The sequence below is a fragment of the Meriones unguiculatus genome, chromosome 1, assembly GCF_030254825.1.
Source record: "Meriones unguiculatus strain TT.TT164.6M chromosome 1, Bangor_MerUng_6.1, whole genome shotgun sequence".
In the NCBI taxonomy this organism is placed as follows: Eukaryota; Metazoa; Chordata; class Mammalia; order Rodentia; family Muridae; genus Meriones; species Meriones unguiculatus.
The window spans coordinates 199,240,794-199,264,602 of record NC_083349.1 but is presented as its reverse complement, the minus strand read 5'-3'; the positions used below and the strand labels follow the sequence as shown (position 1 = coordinate 199,264,602).

At 49.7% G+C, this 23,809-nt stretch overlaps 1 protein-coding gene across 5 annotated transcripts; it reads right to left on the bottom strand.

Annotated features, from left to right (window-relative positions):
• Nucleotides 1-1,864: 1,864 nt before the first annotated feature.
• On the bottom strand, nt 1,865-23,586 carry Znf787 (zinc finger protein 787). 5 transcript variants are annotated; one of them, XM_021654399.2, is made up of 4 exons: nt 23,228-23,586; nt 21,509-21,678; nt 10,627-10,714; nt 1,865-3,581 (listed from the first exon to the last, which is right to left on the bottom strand). In XM_021654399.2, the coding sequence occupies exons 3-4, from the start codon at nt 10,703-10,705 to the stop codon at nt 2,515-2,517; spliced, it is 1,146 nt and encodes a 381-aa protein (XP_021510074.1). In that variant the 5' UTR covers nt 10,706-10,714; nt 21,509-21,678; nt 23,228-23,586; the 3' UTR covers nt 1,865-2,514. The 5 variants fall into 5 exon arrangements, with proteins under 5 accessions (XP_021510074.1, XP_060231963.1, XP_021510073.1 ...); XM_060375980.1 differs by lacking the exon at nt 23,228-23,586 and adding an exon at nt 22,681-22,962; XM_021654398.2 differs by lacking the exon at nt 21,509-21,678 and having other exon boundaries at nt 23,228-23,582.
• Nucleotides 23,587-23,809: the final 223 nt, after the last annotated feature.

Genomic DNA, 23,809 nt, shown 5'->3' with positions numbered 1-23,809 from the left:
AAAACCACTAAATGTGTGCTGTACACAAAAGCTGGTGCCAAATGATACGTTGTTCCCACTGCCACCACCTGTCTTCAAAAATTGAGGTTGTCATTTGTTCTACATGTGTCCACCTGTACAATGGGACAGCAGGCTAGGGACTAGGTAGTGAGTCCCAAGGGAATACATGCCTTTCTTCACCCAAGCACCCAATTAAAGGTCTCACAAGACTGAGGTTGGCCTGGCGCTGGGAGGGGGGCGGAGGTAGAGGCAGGGACACCACAGCCTCAGAGCAGATACACTGGCTCAGTAAATTCTCTATTAAATGAGCTACATTAAGTACCTGAGGCCCAAATGAGTAGCTCAGAGCTGGGATTTAAGCACCAGCTCCTCACCACTGCATTCAGTTCCTCTTTGGGGGAGGTGCAGAGCCTCATGATCACACACGTGGCTTAGATCACCTTCAACAGCTCATGAGAGGATAGCTCTTCCTTCTACAGAGAAAGCCAAATCAAGGACTAGAGAGAGTGACTCACCTTCCCACAGTAACAGCCTGTAAGAAACAGAGGGGAAACATCTTCAGTTTTTCCATCTCCTGGTGGTAATCTCTGGCTTATCTCTGTAAGAACACAGTATCTCCCCTCCATCTCTGGCCTCCAACAATGTCCAAGGTCAGCAGCATTTTGGTAGAACCAAAAGGGGTTTTAGTTTTTGCTGCTGCTGTTGTGTCTTAGGGAGTTTGAGACAGGGTTTCTCTATGTAGCCTTGGTTGTCCTGGAGTCCTTTTATAGACCAGGCTGCCTCTGCTTCCCCAGGTACTAGGATTACAGCTGCGTGCCACCACGCCCAGCAAACCAAAGACTTTAAGCAACATTTCTGCAATCTTTACTAACCTGTGCCCACCACACACAAAATGCCACCTCTCCTTTGGAACAGTACCATTCAGCCAAGCTAGGCAGTGACCACTTGAGATTTCTGACCTACAACTACTGATAAATTTTCCCAAGGGTGGTCATGCCCTGGCGCACCAGCTGCCCAGTGACCCTCACTTTTGACCCTCCCCTTCAGATGAGACAGAACAAACAGACATAAACAGGCACACTCAGGACTCATACTTCCACCCACAACACCCATTAACGAAAAGTCTCCTTACTCCTTGGGATGGTTGGAAGAAACCTACAGTTCATACCTCGCTTTCTCAGACTAGGCTGAAAGTATTCCCTGGCAGAGTCAACAATACAAGGCCCAGGAACAGGCAACATTGAACTGGGGGACTTTGGACCCAGGAAACTACACCTAACACTAAGGTCTCTTCTGATCCTGCAGTTGCAAGGGTTCTTCAGGATGCACTAGACTGTCACTTGAGCAGCACCTGAAACAAAGCTCACCATGGTAACTGCCAACATCCTGGCCTCATTAGGGTGTTGGTTCCAGAGACACTGTCTATCCCAAGCGTATCCTCCTCCACCTTTGATATCTCCTTCACTGGACAGTAACAGCCACCAAGATGCAGCCTGCTCTGCAGGGAATGCAGATATATGGCTAGCTAATAACCAGAGCTTTGTACAAGAGAAGGGTGGTCATTTTTTTACATCCTCCGTGAGTCAGAAGGCAGAAAGGATCTCTGGGAGCTACACTTTTCCATGGAGATGTTAGCTCCCAGAACCCTTTCCTACCAGCAGCACAACTTCCTCTGAACCATGGCCCTATACCAGGTCAGCAAGGGGCTCCTTAGCAAACAGGCCTCTTTTCTGGAACCTGATGACAACACTCTGGGCCCAGCATGGCCATGCCTCATTTGGCACTATCACTTGTAGGCACCAAAGTGAGGACAGCTCAATTTAACCTCTTTCCCTTCATCCCAAACTCAAAACGCAGGCAGTGCTGGGACAATTGAATAGTGCCATTTATTGCCCCCGCATCCCTTCTTCCACTGCCAGGGCAGGGAACACACAGGACCCCGTCCTCTCAATGAGACCGTGCTGGGAGCAGGAGGCTACTTTTTCACTCCTCTGCTACTGTAAATCCAGGAGGGAGAGGAACGACTTGGGCTAGAAAATCCACAAGGACCCGTGGGGCAGAAAAATTAACGGATGGGAGCAGTCAAAAAAGTATGATTTAAAGAAAATTCTAGAAGGGAAGGAAGACCCTCTCGATGCACAAGGCCCGGATTCCCTCCATTCGTTAGGACACCGTGATCCCACACCTGTAGTGGGGGTTGGCCTCTCCCTTGAGGGTCTCCTGCTGATTGATCTACAGTTCTCTCACATACTGTCTCTGGCTCCCAGGCTGGGAACCTACAGAGTGCTGGTCCGCTGGGAGGTAGGGCAGGTCAGCAGAGAGGCTGTGGGCAGTCCTGAGAACCTGCCCTGATGGCTGCGGGTCCTCTCACACCCGAGACAGCATGGGGCAAGGAAGGAGGGAGACGAAGACGTTGCTCCTTTCGTCTGGCTCTCCCTGGGCCTCGTGGTCTTGCTTGCTGGTAGTCCCCACTGAGCCCGAGGGGCCCTGCCCACCCCCCGGGCGTCCCCATCCCTACCGGGCCTCCCCACCCCGACACTCGGCACACCGCCCACCAGCCGACTGGTCCTCGCCATCGTCCTCCCCGCCTGCCCGATAGAAACTCTGTCCGCAGCTGCTGCAGACAGAAGGCGCCCCAACTGCGTGGATCTTCTTGTGTCTCCGCAGCGCAGCTCCCTGCACGAAGCCCTCACCACACTCCACGCAGATGTGTGCAGGCTCCTCGCCACCCACTGCCCCCAACCCATCCCCATGCTGAGCGCGCTGGTGGGCCAACAGCCCGGCCCAGTGACCAAAGCCCTTCCCGCACTCCATGCACACGTACGGCTTGGGCGCCGGCGCCCGCCGCGACCTCGGCCCCGCGGCCCGCGGCCCCACCCCAGCCAGGGCTGCAGCCGCTGCAGCGCCATCCCCTGGCGCGCCCACCACAATGATGCCCTCGCCATCGCCCACTGGGATGGCGATCTCGCCATCTGTAGCCGCTGCCTCCTCAGGTGCCTTGGCGCGCCGCACGCTAGCTGCCAGCACCTTGGCTGCCACACCTGGCCCTGACAGCTCTGGGTGCAATCGCAGGTGGCGCGCCAGGCTCTTAGGCTGGCTGAAACCGCGGCCACAGCGCGGGCACACGAAGGGCTTGAGACCACTGTGCGAGCGCCGGTGCTTAGCCAGGCTCTTGCTCTGTGTGAAGCTGCGGCCGCAGTCGGGGCAGGTGTAAGGCTTCTCGCCTGTGTGGATGCGCTGATGCTGCATGAGGTTGGAGCTCCAGCTAAAGCGCTTGCCGCACTCAGAGCAGGCATACGGCTTCTCGCCCGTGTGGATGCGCCTGTGCTGCACCAGGTGTGAGCTCTGCGAGAAGGTCTTGCCGCAGTCGCTACAGGCGTTGGGCCGCTCGCCTGTGTGCGTGCGCTGGTGCCGCGTCAGCTTCGACCAGTGGCTGAAGCTCTTGCCACACTCGTTGCAAATGTAGGGTGCAGGCGGCCGCGGCCGGGGTGGAGGCCCGGGAGGAGGTGCAGACTGGGGTGGGGACAGCTTGGTCGGGGGCCAGCTGGGGACGTCATCGTCATCCATGATGAGAATGCCCACTGTAAAGCAAGAGGGAAGGAGGAGGCATATCAGAGGTGGCAGGCCGACAGGGACCATCCACATGCAGGCTGCCAATGGATTCCAGGTTCCTGAGTAGCACGGCCCGCGGCCCGTGCAGCTCATCAGGGCCAAAGATAGAGGTGCTAGAAGAGGCTCCAGCACAAAAGACACCTGAAACCCAACAGGGATAGGAGGGGCAGGCCTGCAAGCTCTGAAGTAATGCTGTCACATTTGGGCAATCCTAACGAAGGGTGGGAAACAGAAAAGGAGGGAAACAAGTTGGACAAACAGGACAGGCCACCAGCTTGGGAGGTATGCTAGGCCTACTATCTGGGCATGCAAGGGCCCACATAAAATTTGCCTCTATTGCAAATTAACTTGCATTTGTGCCTCCACCACCCATCACCACAACCACCACAAAGAAAGGACAACCACCGTGTAGGGACCTTTGTCTGGACAACTAAAAACAACACCCAACCCTCAGGGTAGCCCAGTCTTTCTACATGTGCCTCCTGGCCAAGCCCAGCTTGTCCTGCTCTTGAGGCATGGGTGCACTTTCCCTGACATCTGCTCTCAAGAGGCCTGCCCACCCCTCAAACTTCCTCAGCCTTCCCATTTCACAGCAGAATCAAGGCCCACAATCACATGCCAGGGCCTCACCAGGTACATCCTGCCAAGCAACTCAGTTAACACCTTGAAGTCTCCTTTCAAAGCCAGGCTCTCATAACCCACTGGAAGCTTTCTTACCCTCTCACCAGCTCTAAGAACCTGTGGGGCTCTGTGCCCTGGCTACACTTTTCCACAGAAGGAATGTTCCAGTACTTCTGGTGATAGAATCAGAAATTAACTAAGATCTGTAACAGCCAACTGGATCTCCTGAACAATCACATCAATGGTCACTGGCACAATATACCTGCAGCAATTCCCATCTCAGAGTAGCCAGGGAGATTCTCCCAGCCTTAGGACCTTTCAGTCTTCACTCTCCCATCCTCCCAACTTCAGTTGTACTTTCATAAGCTCAACCAGGTCAATCTCCATGCCCAAGGCTGAGACTCACTAGTCTAAGGCAAAGACTATCAGAACCACCCAAGTAAAAAGCAAGTACTAGCACAAAGTGGGCAGAAATACTAGTATGACCACATTTACTGCACTATTCATCACTAGAGCCAAGAAGTAAAGCCAGCCTAGAAACCCTTCCCCAGAAGAACAGATAAAGAAATGCCATACATATATACAATGCACTTTTATTCAATAGCAAAGAATGAAATCTACAGGAAAGTAGATGAAACTGGAGATTATGTTAAGTAAAAGAAGCCAGTCTCCAACGTCTAGTTCCCGCTGTCACAGCCACTGCAGTACACTGAGCTCCAGAGACAAGCGCCAGGGCCAATGGAGGCGTATGGGCACTGGGTGACTCTGTGCCTTGCAGACGAAAATCAACTAAACATGAGCAAAGGAGATCCTAAGAAGCCTGAGAGGCAAAATGTCTTCATTTGCATCTTTGTGCAAACCTGCCAGAAGGAGCACAAAAGCACCCGGATGCCGTAAGCTTCTCAGAGTTCTCCAAGAAGTGCTCAGAAGAGAGGAAGACCATGTCTGCTAAAGGAAAGGAGACAAGGCAAAGGCTGACAAGACTTCTTATGAAAGAAAAATGAAAACCTACATCACCCCAAAAGGGGAGAGCAAAAAGTTCAAGGACCCCAATGCATCCGAGAGGCCTCCTTCAGCCTTCTTTTTCTGTCCCGAGTAGTGCCCCAAAATCAAAGGAGAGCACCCTGGCTTATCCATTGTTGATGTGAACAAAATAGGAGATATGGAACACCACCAGTGCGGATGACAAGCAACCTAAGGAGGCTGACAAGCTGAAGAAGTAGTATGAAAAGGACACTACTGCCTACAGAGCTAAGGAAAACCCAATGCAGCTAAAAAGGGGATGGTCAGGGTTAAAAAGAGCAAGAAAGAGGAAGATGATGAGGAGGATGAAAAGGACGACAAAGAGGAAAAAGGAAGACAAAAATGAAGAGGAGGCTAAGTTGGTTCTGAAGCATTTTTTTTCTTCTTGATAAAGCATTTAACCCCCCTGTACACAATTGAAATTAAAGGTTGTATAAGATGTTTTTAAACTGTACAGTGTTTTTTGTTTTGTTTTGTATAGTTAACACGCTACTGAATGTATCTTTAGATAGCCCTGTCCTGGTGGTATTTTCAATGGTCACTAACCTTGCCTGGTATAGTCTGGGGGCTGTAAATTGGCATGGAAACTTAAAGGAAGTTGGTGCACAGCACAAATGAGTTATATATGGGGATGGTGAGATTTTTTCTTTTTGTTTTTTTTCTTTCATTTTTTTTTAATCTTCAGTTGTCTGTGATGCAGCTTATACGAAGAATACCACTCTGTAATTGCAAAAAATAAACAATAATGTGGCTGTTTTGTTGACATTCTAAATACTTAAGTAAATACAACTTTATTAGGAAACAAAAAAACAAAAAAAAGCCAGACTCCAAAAAATATCACTTTTCCTCTCATATTAAGGTAGATTTAAGTATGTATGGGTTTGGGGGATGTAGCTCACAGGGTAAAAGTACTTGCTGTGAAAGGAAGAGATTCCAAGTTCAAATCCCTGACACTCACATAAAAGCTAGGCCTGAATCTTCAATGCTGGCCAGTGAGTAGAGACCAGTGGATTCCAGGAGCTCCCTGGCAAGGTAATCTAGCTAACACATGGAGCTTCAGTTTCTGTGAGACCTTGTCTCAAACTACTAGATAAAGTACAATAAAAATAAAAAATAAAAAAATCTGCCTCTGGCCTGCATGCATACATACACACACACACACACACACACACACACACACACACACACACATTTTAATACTCAATTTGGGAGAGGAAATTAGAAAGGGGATGGGGTACAGGGGCAGGGTTCTAAAAGGGCATGTGGACAGAAAATGAGGGAATAGAATACTTAAGAAAGCAGGAGGGAATATTTAAGAGGGGGAAGGGAACCAGTCCGAACAGCGGTGGAGGAAGTGGGTAAAAACAAAATGCAACAATACATGTATGTTCAAGTGTCATAACTGGACCAGGGAGATGGCTCAGCAGATAAACGTGCTTGCTCTAAGCCTGACAATCTGAATTCAATCCTCCCACGTGGTGGGAGGAGAACACCAACTCCCTCAAGCTTTCTTCTGGCTTCCATGTGTATGATAGCATGCTTGCCCCAACACACAGACAAAATACAATCTAAAACATTTTTTAAGCTTAAAACTTCAGAGTGCCAGTGTACTGTATGTTTGAACAGTATTTGCAGTCATGACATAGAACTGAATGTTGAAAACAGCAAGACACAGGGACTCAAGGTGACAATTTGGGGAAGAACTGTCTAAGAACTGGAAAAGGCAATAAGCAAGGAGAGCACTGGTCAGGCATGTTCCTTCCTTAGGTTCTGACTTTTTCTAAGTTATCTAGTTATTCAATTTACTGTGCTGTTTTGTAAATAAGCAGACTTTAAGTGACAGGAGGGCTAATCACTTAAAAGGTGGTGTTCCTTTTTAGCAGATGCCTGGGCTCCCCAGGGACAGGCAGTTTTGAAATGTAATGGGGTTTGGAAGTGGTAGTATGGGCATTTACCAGGGGTACTGCAGGATCAGTTTTGGTTAGGTTCTCTCAGACATGCTGACCCAGGAAAAACAGGGCTGGCAACCTTTTCTCCCTTAGTGTAGTCTTCACAGACAGCTCATTGGGCACTTGTTACCTTTGCAGAGGACTTAAGTTTGATTCCTAGCACTCACATGGTGGCTTAAAACCATGTAACCCCAGTGCCAAGGGCTCTGACACCCTCTTTTCACCTTCACAGGCACCAGGCAAGCACGTGATATACATGCATGCATTCAGGCAAAACACTTATACCCAAATTAAATTTTTTTAATATTTGAATAGAGGCCATATGGCTCTGCCGGCTTCACAGTATGTTCAAGGCACCTCTGGAACAGTGGACTGGCAGCCCACCTTTGTAGCCCAGACTTGCCAAAGACAGTCCTGAGATGTCCTGCCCTCTCCCAGAAAGAAAGGCTCCTTTCAGGAGACAATGGACCCTCCTGCTTTCTTCTCTCAGGTATTCTATTCCCTCATTTCCTGTTCATTTGCCCCTCTGAAACATCTTCATAACCCTGTCCCCCATCCCTTAATTTCCTCTCCCACTTTGAGTATTTAAATGTGTGCGTATATGTATGTATGTATGTATATGTACGGCGTATGCATGCAGGCCAGAGGCAGATGTAGATTTTTTTTTTTTTTTTTGTATTGATCTTTACCTAGTAGTTTGACACAAGGTCTCACAGAAACTGAAGCACATTTCAGCTAGGTTACCTTGCCAGGGAGCTCCCAGAATCCACTGGTCTCTACCCACTGGCCAGCATTGGAGATCAGATCATGGACCAACTGGATACAGAAGGGGCAGCTATACTACTTTGCAAATAGAATTGTGAGATACCAGCAGTAATGACATAAAGACGACACATCAGGGTCAAGCTCTTGGTACTTGGCTCACCTCAGGAGGTTGTAGGCAAGGCATCTGCCCAGTATTCAAGTGTAGGTTGGTTCTCTATTCTTCACCAAATGAGTCTCTCCCTTCCCAATATCATACCAATGCAGACTCTAGGCTGGTCCTACTGGCACAGGCCTGCAATCCCAGCTACCTTGGGGGGGTGAGGCAGGAGGTTGCCTCAAGGCTTGCCTGGGCTATGAGCTCAAAACCAGTTTGGGCAACTTAGCAAAATAAAAACTAGAAACAGGGCTGGGAATGTAGCTCTGTGGAAGGGCACTATCTAGAATATTGAAGACTTTAGGTTGGATTCCCAGTACCACAGCAGAAACAAACATTATATTAAATTCACTCAGGCTAACACTGCCCATCTCTGGTGAGTGGGTACCTCCTCAAAGCTTGTTTTCCTCCCTGAGTCCGGGTGCCCTCAACAGCATGCCATCTGTCTTACATGCTGCTTGGCCCAGACCCGCCAAGGACAGCTTTCCAAAGCACTCCTCAGGGAACAAAATCAGGAAGTCCCTATTTGGAGTTTTGTTTTCAAATTAGCAGTGAATCTACCCTGCTTGATTGCCATACAAATTCCCAGTAAGCAAAAGCTTATATTTAAACTATTCAGTACCCTCCTCTTCCCCACTGAAACCCTATCATCAGTGTGGGTGATAACAGAATCAGAACACAGGTGTCACTTACTGGTTTGACCCACACTGCCTTCTGGAGACAACCACACTAAATACCCTAAGGAGTCCCTTTCCATTTTCACAGCTGTCTCCATAAGCAGATGTCTGGGTAGCCAGCTGGTCCTGTTCTCCAACTGAACCCCTGTTCACTGCCACCTTTTGTCTGCCTCACCCTGGTCACTGGGTTTGGCCAAAGTCCAATCATCAATAGATTTTCAGGAAAGGCACACAGGTGAAGGACCTAACTGTGCTCTTGTTCTTTGTCAACACCCTTCATATCTTTGGCTCACCCCTCACCTTGTCATGTTTACACTTTTGTCAGGCAATCTAAGTTTCCTTTACTTTTCCATGTAAGCCACTCACTCTTTCTGACAGGAAGCTGGATTTTGGTTTACAACAGGTAGGAGCAAACACAGGGCCCTAGGCATGCCACGTAAGTATGTCACCAGTGAGCCACAGCTCAGTGAGCCTTCAGCTCTCTTGAGCTACTCTCAAGGTTTGTGATTTGTTCTCTCAACAGAGCTCAAGCTCAGGGCTCCTCACTTGAATTAGTTTTTAGGAAGAATCTGTATTTGTGTGTGGATATGCCTGTGTAAATGCATGCCTCAAGTGTATGGGTAACCGACAGGCCAGAGAGGATACTGGATTCAACTTGACACAACCCAGAATAATCTGAGAATAGTCTGAATAAAAGGTTGTCTACATGGGGTTGTCCTGTGGGCATGTCTGTAGGGAACTGTCATCAGTTAACTATTGTGGGAGGAGGCAGCCTAATGTGACGGTATCATTCCCCTAATCAGACTGTTACAAGTGGAAAAAAATCAAACTGGGCCCAAGCAAGCAAACATGCATTTATTTCTCTCTGCTCTTGGCTGTGACTAGCTGCTTCAAGCTCCTGCCCCAGTGACTTCATGGCATGATGGACCTGGAATTAAAAATTAAATAAGCCCTTTCTCCCCTAAGTTACTTTGGGTTATTTTAGCACAGCAACAGAAAAGAAACTATGACAGTCAGCATGTCGAGTCAGGATTGTGCCAAACCTTTATTGCAATCCCACACCAATGGGTACGTGGCTGTGTACAGGTGGAGGTGACGAGACAAGCAACCTTGGGCCATGACAGCAAACTCTAAGGAACACTGAAGCAATGTGTTGTAAGCACCAATTTATTAAAATGGAGGAAGCCAACGCCATCTGCCCCAGGTGGCAGACACAGAGCACCCTCTGTACCTTCTCATGAGCTTTCTTGTCATCAGGCTGGACTCACCAGGGAGAGGGATGAGGGTGTTGGTAGGCCAGGATGTGTATTACCCAACAAACCTAACCACCACGTAACCCACAGATAAATTTGGTTCAACCCAATAATGCTTTATTAAACAAACAAAATACATGTTGCCAACACCTAAAATGTGAATAATTTTATATTTATCCCAGCCCACCCTTCCCAAATCTTACCATGTGACCTCAGATTCCCCTTCCCAGTCCTTCCCTCATTCATTACAACTTCCAGACCCTGGGTTTGGAGGGCCTACCCCCGATGTGAGGAGGAACCAGGTCACAGTATTCTTGGAATCAGAACAGGGTATTGGGCACAAACAACAGCCAGCTGCAGACTTGAGACAAAAGGTGGCCCCAACAATCTGGGCGGTCCTATCAAAAGGACCCTTAGGGACCTGAGCACCAGCCTCTCATTCTAAGCTGGGGGTGTGGGTCTCTTGGAGGACAAGGGGCAGGAGTCCAGACACACCAGAGTCACAAGGAATGATTCCCTGGCCTGGTGGGAAGGCAGTGGGGTTGGTTGAGGAACCACTGAGGCCACCTCACCTGGGTTCTCATGACTGGCCATCTGCTGGTCCTCAGAATCCAGCGGCCCCGGAGACCAAGCTTCTTCCCGCAGCTCCATGTTGGGTCCCTGTTGGAAGGGAACAAGACAGGAAGACAGAGATTATAAGTACTGAACACACACAACAGAGGACTCCCCAAGGCAGGCACTGTCACTCAGACAGAACCCTACACAGTAGCAGTGGTGGCTCAAGCTGTGAAACTCCTGACTCAGGAGACATAGAGTTCAGTCCCATTAGCTACATGGGCCACAGACATCTGCCCAGAGCCCTGCCCAAATCCACCCAGCTAGAACCTAGCACAGCAACTATGCAACTCCATCTCCATGGCTCAGTTTCCTCAGGGGCAAGATAGAGGACTGAGGTGCATGGGTTTTCAACACAACCATCCAGACTGGGTATTTGCTGGAGGAGGCCCATATGCCTCCAGAGTTATAACACCCAATTGAAGGGCTCCCTAAACCAAGCACGCTCAAGTACAACTGGGAGGAGAAAGCTGTGACAGAAAGCTGCCAATTTCTACATCAAAATACAAGCAACAAAAATAAATTTTAGAGGTAGAAACCCTTTACTCCCTGTATCAAACATTGTAGACTGACTGGCTGCCTGAATTTATACTCAGAGCAACTGCAGAGAGCAGGGCTGAACAAGACCGCTCCACAAGGCAACACTAACACACACAGGTCTTCTAGGCCAGCCAGTATCCAGCTCTCAGTAATATTCTGAACCACAGGTCCCCTACCAGTCCAGCCACTTGGGCCTCCTCAGCTGTGTTACTCCTGGCTCCTGAGAAACTTTGGATTTTGTATTTGTTTGTTTGTACATTTTTTTTTCTTCTTTTAATTTATTTTATGTATGTGAGCACTCTGTGTGCATGTTCACACGCATGCCAGAAGAGGGCATCAGATCACATTATAGGTGGTTATGAACCACCATGTGGATGCCAGAACCTCTGGAAGCGCTGAGCCATCTCTCCAGCCCTCCTAAGAGCCTCTGAACAAGTGGTGACAGTTGCCCCTGCCAGACTATGTTTGGGGTGACTCACCTCCTCAGAATGCCTGTTTATCCACCCTCCACTCCTACCTGGCCTTTTCTCCTCCTCGATTCTAGTGACTCTTCATGTTGTACCAAGTTAGTCTGTCCTCACACATCTATTCCAAGGTCAGCACTACCTACGGGAAACCCAGCACCCACAGAAGCACCAGGCAGCCTAAGTGTCCCAGAGTACAATGGTATAAATACAAAGGTGAACGAAACTGGACCAAGGAGAAGCTTAAAAGACAAAACTGGATGAATCCTAGCACTTGGTCCTGCCTCAGACCTGGCTCAGGAAGGAGAGCCACATAAAACAGACAAACAGACCCAAGTAGGACCCAGTTGCTGTAGCCAGGTGTGAAACAGCTCCATGAATATACACAAGGGGGCCATACGGCCCAAGTGCTGCATGCAAAGGCTTATGGAAATCCCATATGATGACCTCTCCAGAAGCTACTGGAAGAGAAAACCCCAAAACTCTGAAGATGTTTCTTGCAAGAACAGCAAGGGTTAAAGTGGGAAAACTAGAAGGACAAAGTGTCAGCAAACCATGGGAGTCTACTCCACACTGAGCATGTTTATCTGTGGGGATGGGGGAATGAATAAGGCAGTCACAGGTCATAAGGGTATGAAACCAATAGGGTCTTCCTGCTCATAGAAACTGAGTCCAAATATCTTTTTTTTTTTCTCATCTGACAAACTTACAGAACATGGAAGGTGTGAGGGAAAAAGCTAACAAAATGGGCAGAACCCCACCAGAACACACCAGCAAACCAAGGAAAATTTCAGCCCAAGGTCTCTAGGGATAGCAATGACTCCTTTTTTCTTCCTGAAAGCCAGAGTATAACTTCCTCTTAAGAAATGCCCTCCTTGTTTCAGGGGAGTAAACTACCTTATCAGGGACAGGAGCCAAGGCCAAGGGACTTCTGCACAAACAAGCCTCCCATCCACACTCTAAACTCAAGTCCATTCAGAGAAACACCAGGCCCAGCCACTCACAAGGCCTTGCTTTCACATGATGCCCCCACACATAAGAAGGCACCTGAACTTTTTCTGGTCAATCTGCTTTATGTCTGCTTATTTCTCAGACTTAGCAGGGCAACTCTTAAGAGCGAGAAACTTCTGTCTCCCCTACACAAGCCCCCATATGGCACACCACGAACACCAAAACTCCAAAGGAAGCTAGGTATGGTGGTGCACACCTGTTAATACCAGCACCTGAGAAGTGGAGGCAGGAGGACCAGAAATTCCAGGCCAGCCTCAGCTACATAATACATCCCGAACCAGCCTGGGTTACATGAGATCTTGTCTCCAAAGTGAAACAGAGAACAACTCCACAAGGAGAACTTGCAAGTACACTGGGAAATGTCAGATGGCACTGTCACTCTGGAAAACAACCCATTTCTCAATCGGTAAGCAGTTACCAAATAACCCCATAGTCCCATTCTTGGCATACACCCAAAGAAAAAACACATCTGCATAACACTATGAGTGAACAGACATGCAGCGCTATGTGTGGCAGCTAAAAAGCAGAAACCAGATGCTAGAAAAAGAAACAAGGGCTAAGCCTATTATTCCATGTGCATGGACTTCCCAGGGTCAAAGCCCAAAGCCACCACAGTGTAAGACCAGGGCCATATGGTTCCATAAAGTACCAAAGGTCACTAAGTCTAGGGCCACATGGTGTATGGCTCCATGTACATAAACTGCCTGATACCACAAAGTCCAGGGCCACCAGAAATAGGTTTCTGTGTGTGAACTGCCCAAGATTACTAAGCTCAGGGTCAAATAAACCCAGGTGGTATAAGATTCTGTGTTCATGGACTGCTCAAGGTTAAAAAAGTCCAGGGACACATGGCATAGGATTCTCCAGATAAGTCCACAGACAAGAAGCACACAAGTGGCTGTGGTACTAGGACAGGAATGACAGTGACCATGAACAGGTATGGGCTTCCTAACAGGTAAGGAAAACATTCAGGACTAGACAGATGTGACTGCTATGCAACTCTAAATATGTTAAGTCACTCAATTGTTAAGTAGCATTTTTTTGGCCTGGCAGTGGTGGTAAACACCTTAAATTCTAACACTCAGGAAGCAAAAGCAGGTGAATTAGAGTTTTGAGGCCAGCATGGTCTACCAGAGTGAGTTCCAGGACAGCCAGGGCTGTTACATAAAGAAACCCTGTCTTCAAAACAAACAAACCACCAGCATATTTTCAGCACACAAAATATCTTTGCTAGAAAGTAAACTTTTAAAAAATGTACATATACATGATTACAAAACCATCAACATCACAAGCACCTTAAGGAAAGAAAACAGGACTTGAGCTGCAGGCACTGCCAGGGGTCAAAAGGGCGAGAAGAAAGTGTTGGCCTGAGAAAGGCAGCTGCTAAGTGTGACACTGTTTTCTCATTTAAACAATAAACCCTGAGCTCAAGTACAAGAATTCCCAGCTCCAGCTGACTTCCTACAGGGAGAAAGGCCCAGCTATAAGCAGAGGGGAGGCAGGGCAAGCCCTGCCTGCTTTCTACTCGCCTCACCCCTACAGAATGCCTTCAGTAGTCAGAGGAAGACAGCCTCTATTTCCTGAAAGCCAGGAAGCCTTACTTATCAGGCAGTGAGGCAACCCCCAAGGACACTGAAGCCCAAAAGAGTTGGCAGGATGAGAGGCAAGGATGCAGAGCCTAACTTGTGGTGGCTGGAAAAGGTTTGCTGGACTGGCCAAATTCTTCCTACTGACACTGACACGATAGTATCTCCCCACAATGGTCACATTTCAAATGCTCTGAGTCACCTATATGAATCACAATTTTGGTTTGCACTGTGACCCATAAAGCTTCAAGTATTTAGTTAGAGGAAAAGTTTGGTTGACTCCTAATGTTAAAAGCAAGAGATGTGAAAAATAAAGGAAGCTTTCAAAGCCAAGCACTGTGGGAGCCATTAGGAAAGCCTAGCTTATGCTCCAGGCATGTGCTGCTGCTGTTGGTTACTGTCTGTTAAGTTCCCCTGAACCAAGGGAGCACACAAATCCACAGCACAGGTGGGCCCAGAATACAGGAAGGGTTGGCTCCTACTGCAGAGGTAAAATACCACATAAAATGTCCTGGTAGGGACTGGAGAGAGAGCTCAGTCTGGAGAGGCCTGCCACAAAAGCCGAAGTTCAGTCCCCAGAACCCATGTAAAAGCTGGATAAGGCAGTACACCTGTTCCCCACTGCTGGGGAAATGGAGACAAAAGAATTCCTGAGCCTTGCTGGCCAGGAGTCTAGGAAAATGGGGAGCTCCAGGTTCAAAGACAGTTTTAAAAATTAGGAAAATGACTGGGAAAGACTTGCCATCAATGTCTGACCTCCAGGCACACACAAATGCCTTTAAAAGTTTAGACTTCAGAAGGGGAAGGCATTCTGTTCCTCCAGCCTTGGCCCCAGGCTCCTGATGGCAAGCTGGCAAAGAGGTACAGGAGGCCACACATCACAAGAGTTTGGGTTTATCTGGGTAGTAGAGGCAGCTCTTCACCAGGCCTCAGAGGTGCCCCTCTTATGTCCTGTCTCCTTTAGACAACAGAGCAGCAGGAATGTCTGTCTAGGTGACTGACTAGAGCAGATCAGAATGCTCTCTACAGGAGTTGACAACACCTGTTGAACTTAAGCAAACTGAGAGAAAGCCTGAGACCAGAGAGGTACGCACCTCTCTTCACCTGGAAAATCCCAGCCTGGAAGCTCAACCCAAGTGTTACAACAGCTGCACACTGTGACCCTGAGCAATGAAGAGGTCTCAGACCCTCAACTATACCCTTGCAGGACAGGTGTTTTAAAGCTGTGTGAAGCCTCCAGTGTAAGCAAGTTTGTGGGGATGAATCAGGCATTCCTATTCTTGCAAAGGGTTTAAGAAGGGTATCCACTCCTCTACACATCCCATCCATTCATTCACTCATTCATGAAGGTTAGTGTTGGCCCTCTTGTTCAAGTTCTCAAGGTGTGGAGCCCTGAAATCTCACAACCAGGGGAGTGGCATTTTTCGTCTGCAGGGGAGGCACAGAGGAACCAGGGGAATCTTGGGAGACACAACCCAGCACTGAAGTCTCAGGACTACTCCCTGGAGAAGGGCCCCAACATGAGCACTAGAAAACTCCAAGATGTGCAAGGGTGTTGAGTGGCAGAGCTCATGACTGCTGTGTGACAGAGGCCCTAGGTTTGATCTCTAGATCAAACTAGATCTCTAGTCTCCAGAAGCTCCACAGAAATAAAAAGAATAATCCAGGCCAGGCAACTTCTGACCAGGAACCCTCAAAGTGCGGTCCACCCTCGACTTTTCCTCCTCCTCTCCCTTGTCAGCCAGAACCTCCAGCCTCTCCACACATGCTCACCTGCTCTGACTTCCACCTTGCAGAGGTAGAAGTAAGGGCAGCCCCTCTCAGGCCCCACCTCTCCCAGCAGGGCCCTTAAGCAACCCAATTAGCACAAGGATCTAACAGGGCTATTAAGCCCAGACAAATTATTGTTATTATTGTTCTTATTAGACCCCACCCACCCCCTCTGGATGCCTGCCCACCAATTATCCCCTTGCTTTCTTCTGCTGCCAATCTCACCTCCTCTTTCCCATGCCTGCTGGGCCTGGGTGCAGAAGCAGGCCCTCCTCCTGCCCCTCATCCTCTCACACTCAACTGCTTCCCCGTTCCTTCCTGGTGTCCCTCCTTCTCTCCTCCCACTAGCAGTAAGGAGTGACATCCAAATGCACCTCATTTCTTCCAGTTTTCATTAGCAAACACCCTCTCTGACTTCTCTGTCACCAAGTGCCCCTAACTACTTTTGACTCTCAATTACCCACCCCTACCCCCACATCCCTGGGTCACCAGCAAGGACATCATCTCCCCCCTTCTCAAAGTCCCCAACCACGCCATTGTCTCCTCTGGTCTTTCCCTTCCTTTCTCTTTTTACCTGTCCAGCCTGAGACCAGCTTCTGGGTGTTTTCCCTTGCTAGCATCCCAGTTCTGGATCCACCCTGAGCCTCTCAAGACCATGAACTTAAATCTTTGTAAAAAGTTAGTTCAAATAACCCAAATAAAAACTGGGCAAACAAGCAGAGGCAGATGGTTCAGTGGCTGCACAAGCATGTAAACAAGTCCACATCCCCAGCACCCACATAGAAACACTACATGTAGCAGTACAAACCCATAACCCCAGCACTGGGAAGGAGAGATAGGCCTGCTTGGGCAGAGGAGCTAACAAGGCCAACTAAATAATCTAGCCAAAAGGGTGAGCCCCAGGCTCAATGAGACCCCCATCTCAGAAAACAGGGTGAAGGGGCTAGAGAAATGCTCAGTGAATAAGCACCCATGGGCAGTTTACAAATGAACTTCAGTTCCACAGGAGCCCATGCCCTCTTCTGGCCGAGTATTTGCATACACATGGCACAAATAAATAGGCATGCAGTCACGTTAAATACGTAAGTAAATAAATCCTTAAAATAAGGAAGAGAAGTGACTGAAGTCAACTTCCAGATAGATGTGCACACTCATAAGCATCCACACACACGTGCACACACACAAGACCACACAAACCCTACCCTGGGCAAAAGGTCTGAATAGCCTTGTCTTCAAAGATATCCAGATGGCCAGAGAGCACATGAAATGATGCTGCCAGAGGGAATTTCAAACACAGCCATAAAGAGGCACCACTTCACACACAGGCTACTGTCATCAAAGTACTGGTGAGGATATTGAGAAAGGAAGCCTTCGGCTTGGCTGGTGAGAGGGCAAAGTGGCACACCTGCTTTGGAAAACACCTGGCAGTCCCTCAAGGTTACAAACAATAACCATCAACCCAGCAATTTCACTAGTCTACACCCTAGAGTAGTGGAAGAAAAAAAAAAATACTGCCACATGAAAATCTAGATGTGAATGTTCAGGGAAGCAATACTCACAAAAGCCAAAATGAGACAATACAAATGGACATGTGAAGCAAGGCACTCAGCCATGAAAGGAGTGAGGCACTGACACACACAACGAAGTTGAACTTCAAAGGCTTTCTGCTTCTAAAGCAAGCCAAATTCGGGAAAGCACATACTGCTCAACCCTATATAAGAAACCTAAAATAAGCAAACCCATACAGCAACAGTTCTCAACCTGTTGGGGGGGGGAGTCGCATGTCAGATATCCTGCATATCAGATATAATACATTACAACTCACCTCAGTAGCAAAATTAGTTATGAAGTAGCAATGAAAATAATTCTATAGCTGGGGGTCATCACAACATGAACTGTATTAAAAGGTTGCAGCATTAGGAGGAAAAAGAAATGGCTCCCAAGGCTAGGGCAGGCAGAAAGGAGTGACTGCTGAGGGTTAGTTTCTCTTTGTAACAATGAATTTTCTAAAAGCTCCTTTGATGATAGACACACTACAGTGGACATGCTAAAAGCCAACAATCTGCACTTTCAGTGGGTGAACTGTACGTTACGGAAGGGATACTCTAATTCAGTAAAACTGCCCTGCCCAAACCAGCCCCACCACACAGATCCACCACACCAAAAATTCACCCTAGGTCCCACAGGACCCCAGTCTAGCCTAGGTTCTGCAAACTCCCATCTTCCAGACTGGAAGAATCCTGCCCTGAGTTTCTAGCTGCCTGCTCTTCCTCCTCCCCTCTCAAGGGCTGACTCAAGTATCTCCTCCTCCTATGCCCAGGCCCCACCTCCTGTCACATGCCAGCTTTGTTATTATTGCTATCATCTTTCTATTTCCTTCTGGGATCCCTAAGGGCAAGTACTAAGCATGCCAGGTACCTTTTGTTCCAGAATGTTACATAGATGGGCCACTAGCTAACCTCTCAGCCCACTGTCCTGCTGTCCTTCACTAGGGTGCTCCTTACAGCAACCACTCTGCTTTCCCTAGCAGATTCATTCTGCATATGTTTGCAGTAGCCTCTCCCCTCATGCCAGACCCTTCAACTTCCTCTTTAACCAAGCCCTGCATCTAGCACCAGACCAAAGCTAAGCCTTCATCTCCTCAGCCCAAGGGCAAGGCTTGACCCTCTAGTTGATGCATCCCACTGTCTGTCATCCCTGGGTTCTTTCTTATGCTTGTTCTGCAGGGATGAGCTCCTGGGGACTGCTCCATCTTATCCAGTTTTGGTAGTCACACTCTGAGAACGTCATCTGCACCTCATGCAGATCTGAGGGTGTATTTAGACATGGCATGGAGCCAATTCCTTGGTCCTCCTGGTCTTCCCTCCAGTGTTTCAGCTGGTGAGATGTCTCTGCCTCCTAACTGGTCTAGCATAACCATTTCCTGTGGGTTCTAGTGCATTCAGTAGAGCACGGTCACTGTCAACCCCAGGCTAGGGCCTGCTTGGCAAGGAAAAGTAAACATGATCAGGATAAAGGCGTTGGCCCCACCTCCCCCAGGAGAGCCTTCTAAATCCTTAATCCAATGTAAAGCTGTGACACACCTTGCACTCAGCTGGAGCAGTCTCTAAGGGGCATCCTGCTCCTCCCTGGCCAACTGCAGCTAGGAAGTAGAAGCCAAGTCAGACCTGGATTTGCAGCACTAGTTCTCAGCCCCAAATGTGTCTGCAGATCTTCAGGGTCACTCCTGAGCACCTGAATTCTTAACCATTAGCAAGTAACTGAACTGCCAAATAAAACCCTCTTCAGGAGTACACTGTGTATGCTGTACAGATTTATCAGTAACATCAGCTAGCCCAGCATGAGGTTGGAGTGGGATATCAACAGTGGGGTGCTTGGGATTGGTGGGAGGGGCAAAAGGGAACTGTGTCTCCTGCTCAACTTTTTTGTGAACCTAAAACTCTCTAAGAACATTTTGCACTGCAGATAAAAAAAAAAACCCATGGGCCATCTCACTCAGCCTCTGAGCTGGGCTGTTTTCTAGGTGTGCAGATACCACCTGGCCTTATGCCTCTCTAGATCTGCTGAGGCACCACGCCTATGTGCCAAGATCCAGAATCAAAAATTCTTCCCTGGGAAGCCTTCCCAACTCCTCCCCTCTCTCTGCTGTAACTGTCTTCCTTGGCCAACAGTACAGATCACATTCACCAAGTGCAGATCAGACCACAAGCTCTGAGGTACATGGTACTCTAAGTGCATAAGCTTGGATACTGATCCCCTGAACTGACAGGGAGAGAGAGAGAGACCAGAGGACAATTCCTACAGGCACACTGCCAGGGTCAGAATCTACCCCACTGATGACCAACCATGAGACCTAGGCAAAGTGCCTCATCTCACCCCACAACCAGTAGTAAATCATGACACATGCCCAGTACTGAACAAGAAACCTGCAGACACCTTATACCAACAGACACACAAGGGAGCATTTATTAAACACCATCACCATTATATCTCTTTCAGAGATGAGAAAGTCAAGGTCCAGATAACTGAGTGGCTAAAACAATGTCATACAGCCACAGAGAAAAGGCCAAGTCAAACCTGTGTCGGCCAGACATCCTCTCAGGACATTGGCATTGCTCCCAATTAAAATCTGTCCTGTAGGCTGAGTCCTCAGTAATCTGGCAGATTCCTATCTTAAACCTAAAATTCTTTCTATAGGTTTCCCTCCCTCAAACATCACAGGGAATATCCAGCAGATTGAGTCCTCAAAGGAGGGCATGAACTATGCTCAGTCCTGACTAACTGACCCTGCACACAGACCCTTGCCCTTAGCTTTGAGACTGAGATTGCATCTGATGTGTGTCTAGTAGTCCCCAGCATTATCCCCTGCAGGGCAAGAACTCCCACATGGAGCTAGACAGAACTCCCCAATGGACCACAGGAGAGAAGCCACTGTTCTAGGAGCCCAAATAGAGAGGCCAAACAAGAAACCAAGGGCAGAGACAGAAGAGGAAAAGTACAAAAGCAAGTGGGTTGCCCAGACCACTTGGATGGGGCTGGGATGGTCTCTATACAGCTCTCTGTAATCCGCCTCAAGGCCACTGGCATTAGGACAGTGACAGCTCAGTTTCCTACCCACCCTGCTGGCTAATGAGGCCTCCACCACAGTTGGCATGGATCTCAATTCTTACCAACCATTCCAGCCACCAGTAGAAGTCACTTCTCTTTATCCTACTATGCTACAGGTCCCCTATAATGAGAGGCCAGGTCTCAAGAGTCTTCCAGCCAGCATCCCTGTATGCAGGAGTCCTCCTGACATTTTTACCCATGAGAATAGGGAAACAGTAACCCCAACCCAAAGGCTAACACTTAAGAAAAGTCCTATAACCCCAGATTCAGCCTTGCCCAAAAGAACTGGTCCAATAAAAGGGATGGCACTACAATCATGGGCCTACACATACTATATCCAGAAAGTGCTTTAGGGCCTAGGGCACACAAGTACCAACTCAAGCATCTGTCTATTTTGCCAAAACCAAGGTGACAACCTCTGTCCCAGGGCCTCAGAGAACTTAGCACCAGGTGCCTGCCAAGCTCTCAGAGAAAACTATCAAGTGTTCAGTCTCTCCTAAATATGGAAGCACAATACCTGGCATATCCCTGTGTTAGTCAGAGTATGACAATATGGTTTTGCAAAGCCTGTGAAGTGTGTCTAGGCACCCCCAAGAGCTATCAGTGTCCATCAGTGACTACATAGTTGTTGATGGCCTTGAGCTATGCATCCTGCCATCTCCCATAAGACCCAGGGTCCCCCTGTCCAGGACCCACCAATGTTAATGTTAATCACAATGCTCCTGCACTGTGATCACAGCATGTACTCCCTGAAGGCCCCAGAAGATCTCTCATGGCCACTCTGGCATATCTTACTCTTGTCCTGAGCATCTCCAAAAAGGAACTACAAGATCCTTGTCAAGTTGACCAGTATCACCCACCAGTAGGTCTGGCCCATGGAAACCTTGAGAATGTCTCTCCAATCCACTTGGTGTCCCCAGCAGAGCAATTCAACGTCCTGGGACTAACTGTTTGCAGTCTTGATGAACCGGGCTTATTCAAGGAACAGTAACAATGTTCCTCCACTTAAGGAGACTGATGAGGAAACAGCCTGTGAAAGGGGAGGTGACACATCCAAGGTCACAGAACTATAAAAGAGTCAAGACTGGGCCTCAGGAACACTGGCTCCAGAGACCTTCTGAGTAACTCTTGCCTGAAAAAGTAAAGTATGATAATTCTTGTTCTGGAGAAAATACTGGTATCATCTACATTGTGTCATCATGGGAACAGCATCAAGTTTATCTATGGCTGAAGTTAGGATGCTGAAGCAAGGCTCTGAGCTTCAGAGCCCGTGGGGAATTGTCCCAGTAGCTGCAACTCATTCTTGAATTTCATTATGGGCCAAACCCGAGGATATATGCCCTTCCCAGTCTGTTCTCAGCTCAGATGGAGACTACAGGAGTTAGGCCAGGTCAGAATCTGATGTGAAAGTTCTCTGAAAGTCGAGCACAGCACTCGACTCCAGAGAAGGCAGGGAAGGTTAGCTGCACCTGACCCAAGAGGCTTAGGGCCCACTTGTGCTTTCCCCAGAGCTGAAGCCAGCTCTCAACTAGGTCCTCAACATGGGGGTGAAGGGGAACGCCACTAAATCGCTCCTTTTTTAATAACGACCTGAGCAATTCTCTTGGGCTGTGCTGGATCGGGTCTCAGCTTCTGCTTTCCACCCCTACTTTGTGGTCATCTTCCTCTCCTGGTGCCCAATACAGGCCTGGCACTAAGACAGGTGTCGGTTCACTTGCTTCTCGTCTGTGGATCATTATTCCGACTGACCTTTGCAAGTGCTAGGGCCAGGATTTGGGGGTCACCCTGTAACCTAATCTTACGCAGACTGGAACGGAGGCCGAAGTGGCTGTTGAGGGGCGGGGCTCCGATGGGACACTGCCCTGAGTCCGCCCTGGAGAGGAAGGCAACTGTCCAGGCTGAGCCCTACGGCCCACGCGGCGCTGACCTTGGCCTGGTGTTTCCCCTCCCAGGACTTGTTTCCTGCAGCCCGTCAGCACGCGCAGCCAAAATAGATGAATGGGCCTCCCACCGCCTGCATCCCGGTAATTACCCGGCGGATCAAAGACCAGCGCATGGCGCCCGGGGCAGCAACGGACCAGGCCGACTAGAAATGGGGAAGGAGGGGACATGGAAGGACTGAGGCCTAGACTGTCCCTAGGCCGCCGTTTCCGGTCAGGCCGGTCCAGGCGGCGGGGGCCCTTCCCCCATCAGGCATCACCCCACCCCCAAAAAGTTCCCGGCATTTCTGGCCGTGGCCGGCGGCAAGGAAGGTCCCGGAGGTCCGGACTCAACCGCCCGCGTAGCGGAGGTGCCAGCCTGCCCCGCACAGCCGCACGAGTCGCGCACGCGCATTGCCCCAGGCCGCCACGCCAATCACCCCCCAACAACACCCACCGCGCGCGCGCGAGAACACACCGGCGCGCGCCCGCTCACGCCCACCCACCCCAACCCCTAACACGACGCGCACGCGCACTCGCCCGCTCTGCTGCGCTCGCCCTCCCGCCTCCCCACCCACCCCCGTCCAAAGCCAGGCTTCCCCACACGCGCCCACCCCAGCCCCTCAGCGCACGCCCCCCTGAGCCCGCGGCCGCCCTCACCTCCTCGGCCCCGGGGCCGCCGCGCCGCACCCTTCCTCCTCTCGCCTGCCTCGCGGATGGTGGCAGCGGCGGCAGCGGCGGCAGCGGCGACTCAGACCCTGGGGTCAGGGGGACGGGCGCCCAGGCCGGAAGTGACCTTCCTGGCCGCTTCCGCTCGCGCCTCTCCCTGTCCTCCCCCTCCCGGGCCGCCACCGCTTCCTTGCCGCTCTAGGCATACGAACTCCGCGACCCCTGACCGCCACCCTTCTCCAGCTCTATGGTGCCGAGAGTCGCCTCAGGACGCCACTTCCGGATTTATCTAGGACCTGGGTCCTCCGTCCTGCTCTATGGTGGCTCGCTCGGAGGGGCTCCGGCCCCGCCCCCTCCCAGGACAGAAGGCCGGGCTCGACCCGTTAGGAGCACACTTCCGGGTGCCGGGGCGGCCCCCAAACCCAGCCTCGCCGTTCGCGCCTGCGTGGTGAGCTGCCGTCGGGGACGCTCCTGCCACTCCGGTCCTCCTGGCGTCTCTATCATCGTAACCCGTTCCGCCCCGGGTCTCTTCCAGGCCAAACGCCGGTCTCTTCAAAAATTCGGTTCCCTCGG

Coding starts and splice junctions, on each gene's coding strand:
- Znf787 (XM_021654397.2), bottom strand. CDS start 22,704: ATGCGCTGGTCTTTGATCCGCCGG. Junction 10,715..22,680: donor GCTGGTCTTTGATCCGCCGG/GTAATTACCGGG, acceptor CCCTTCCAACAG/GGACCCAACATGGAGCTGCG. Junction 3,582..10,626: donor GGCCAGTCATGAGAACCCAG/GTGAGGTGGCCT, acceptor CTTGCTTTACAG/TGGGCATTCTCATCATGGAT.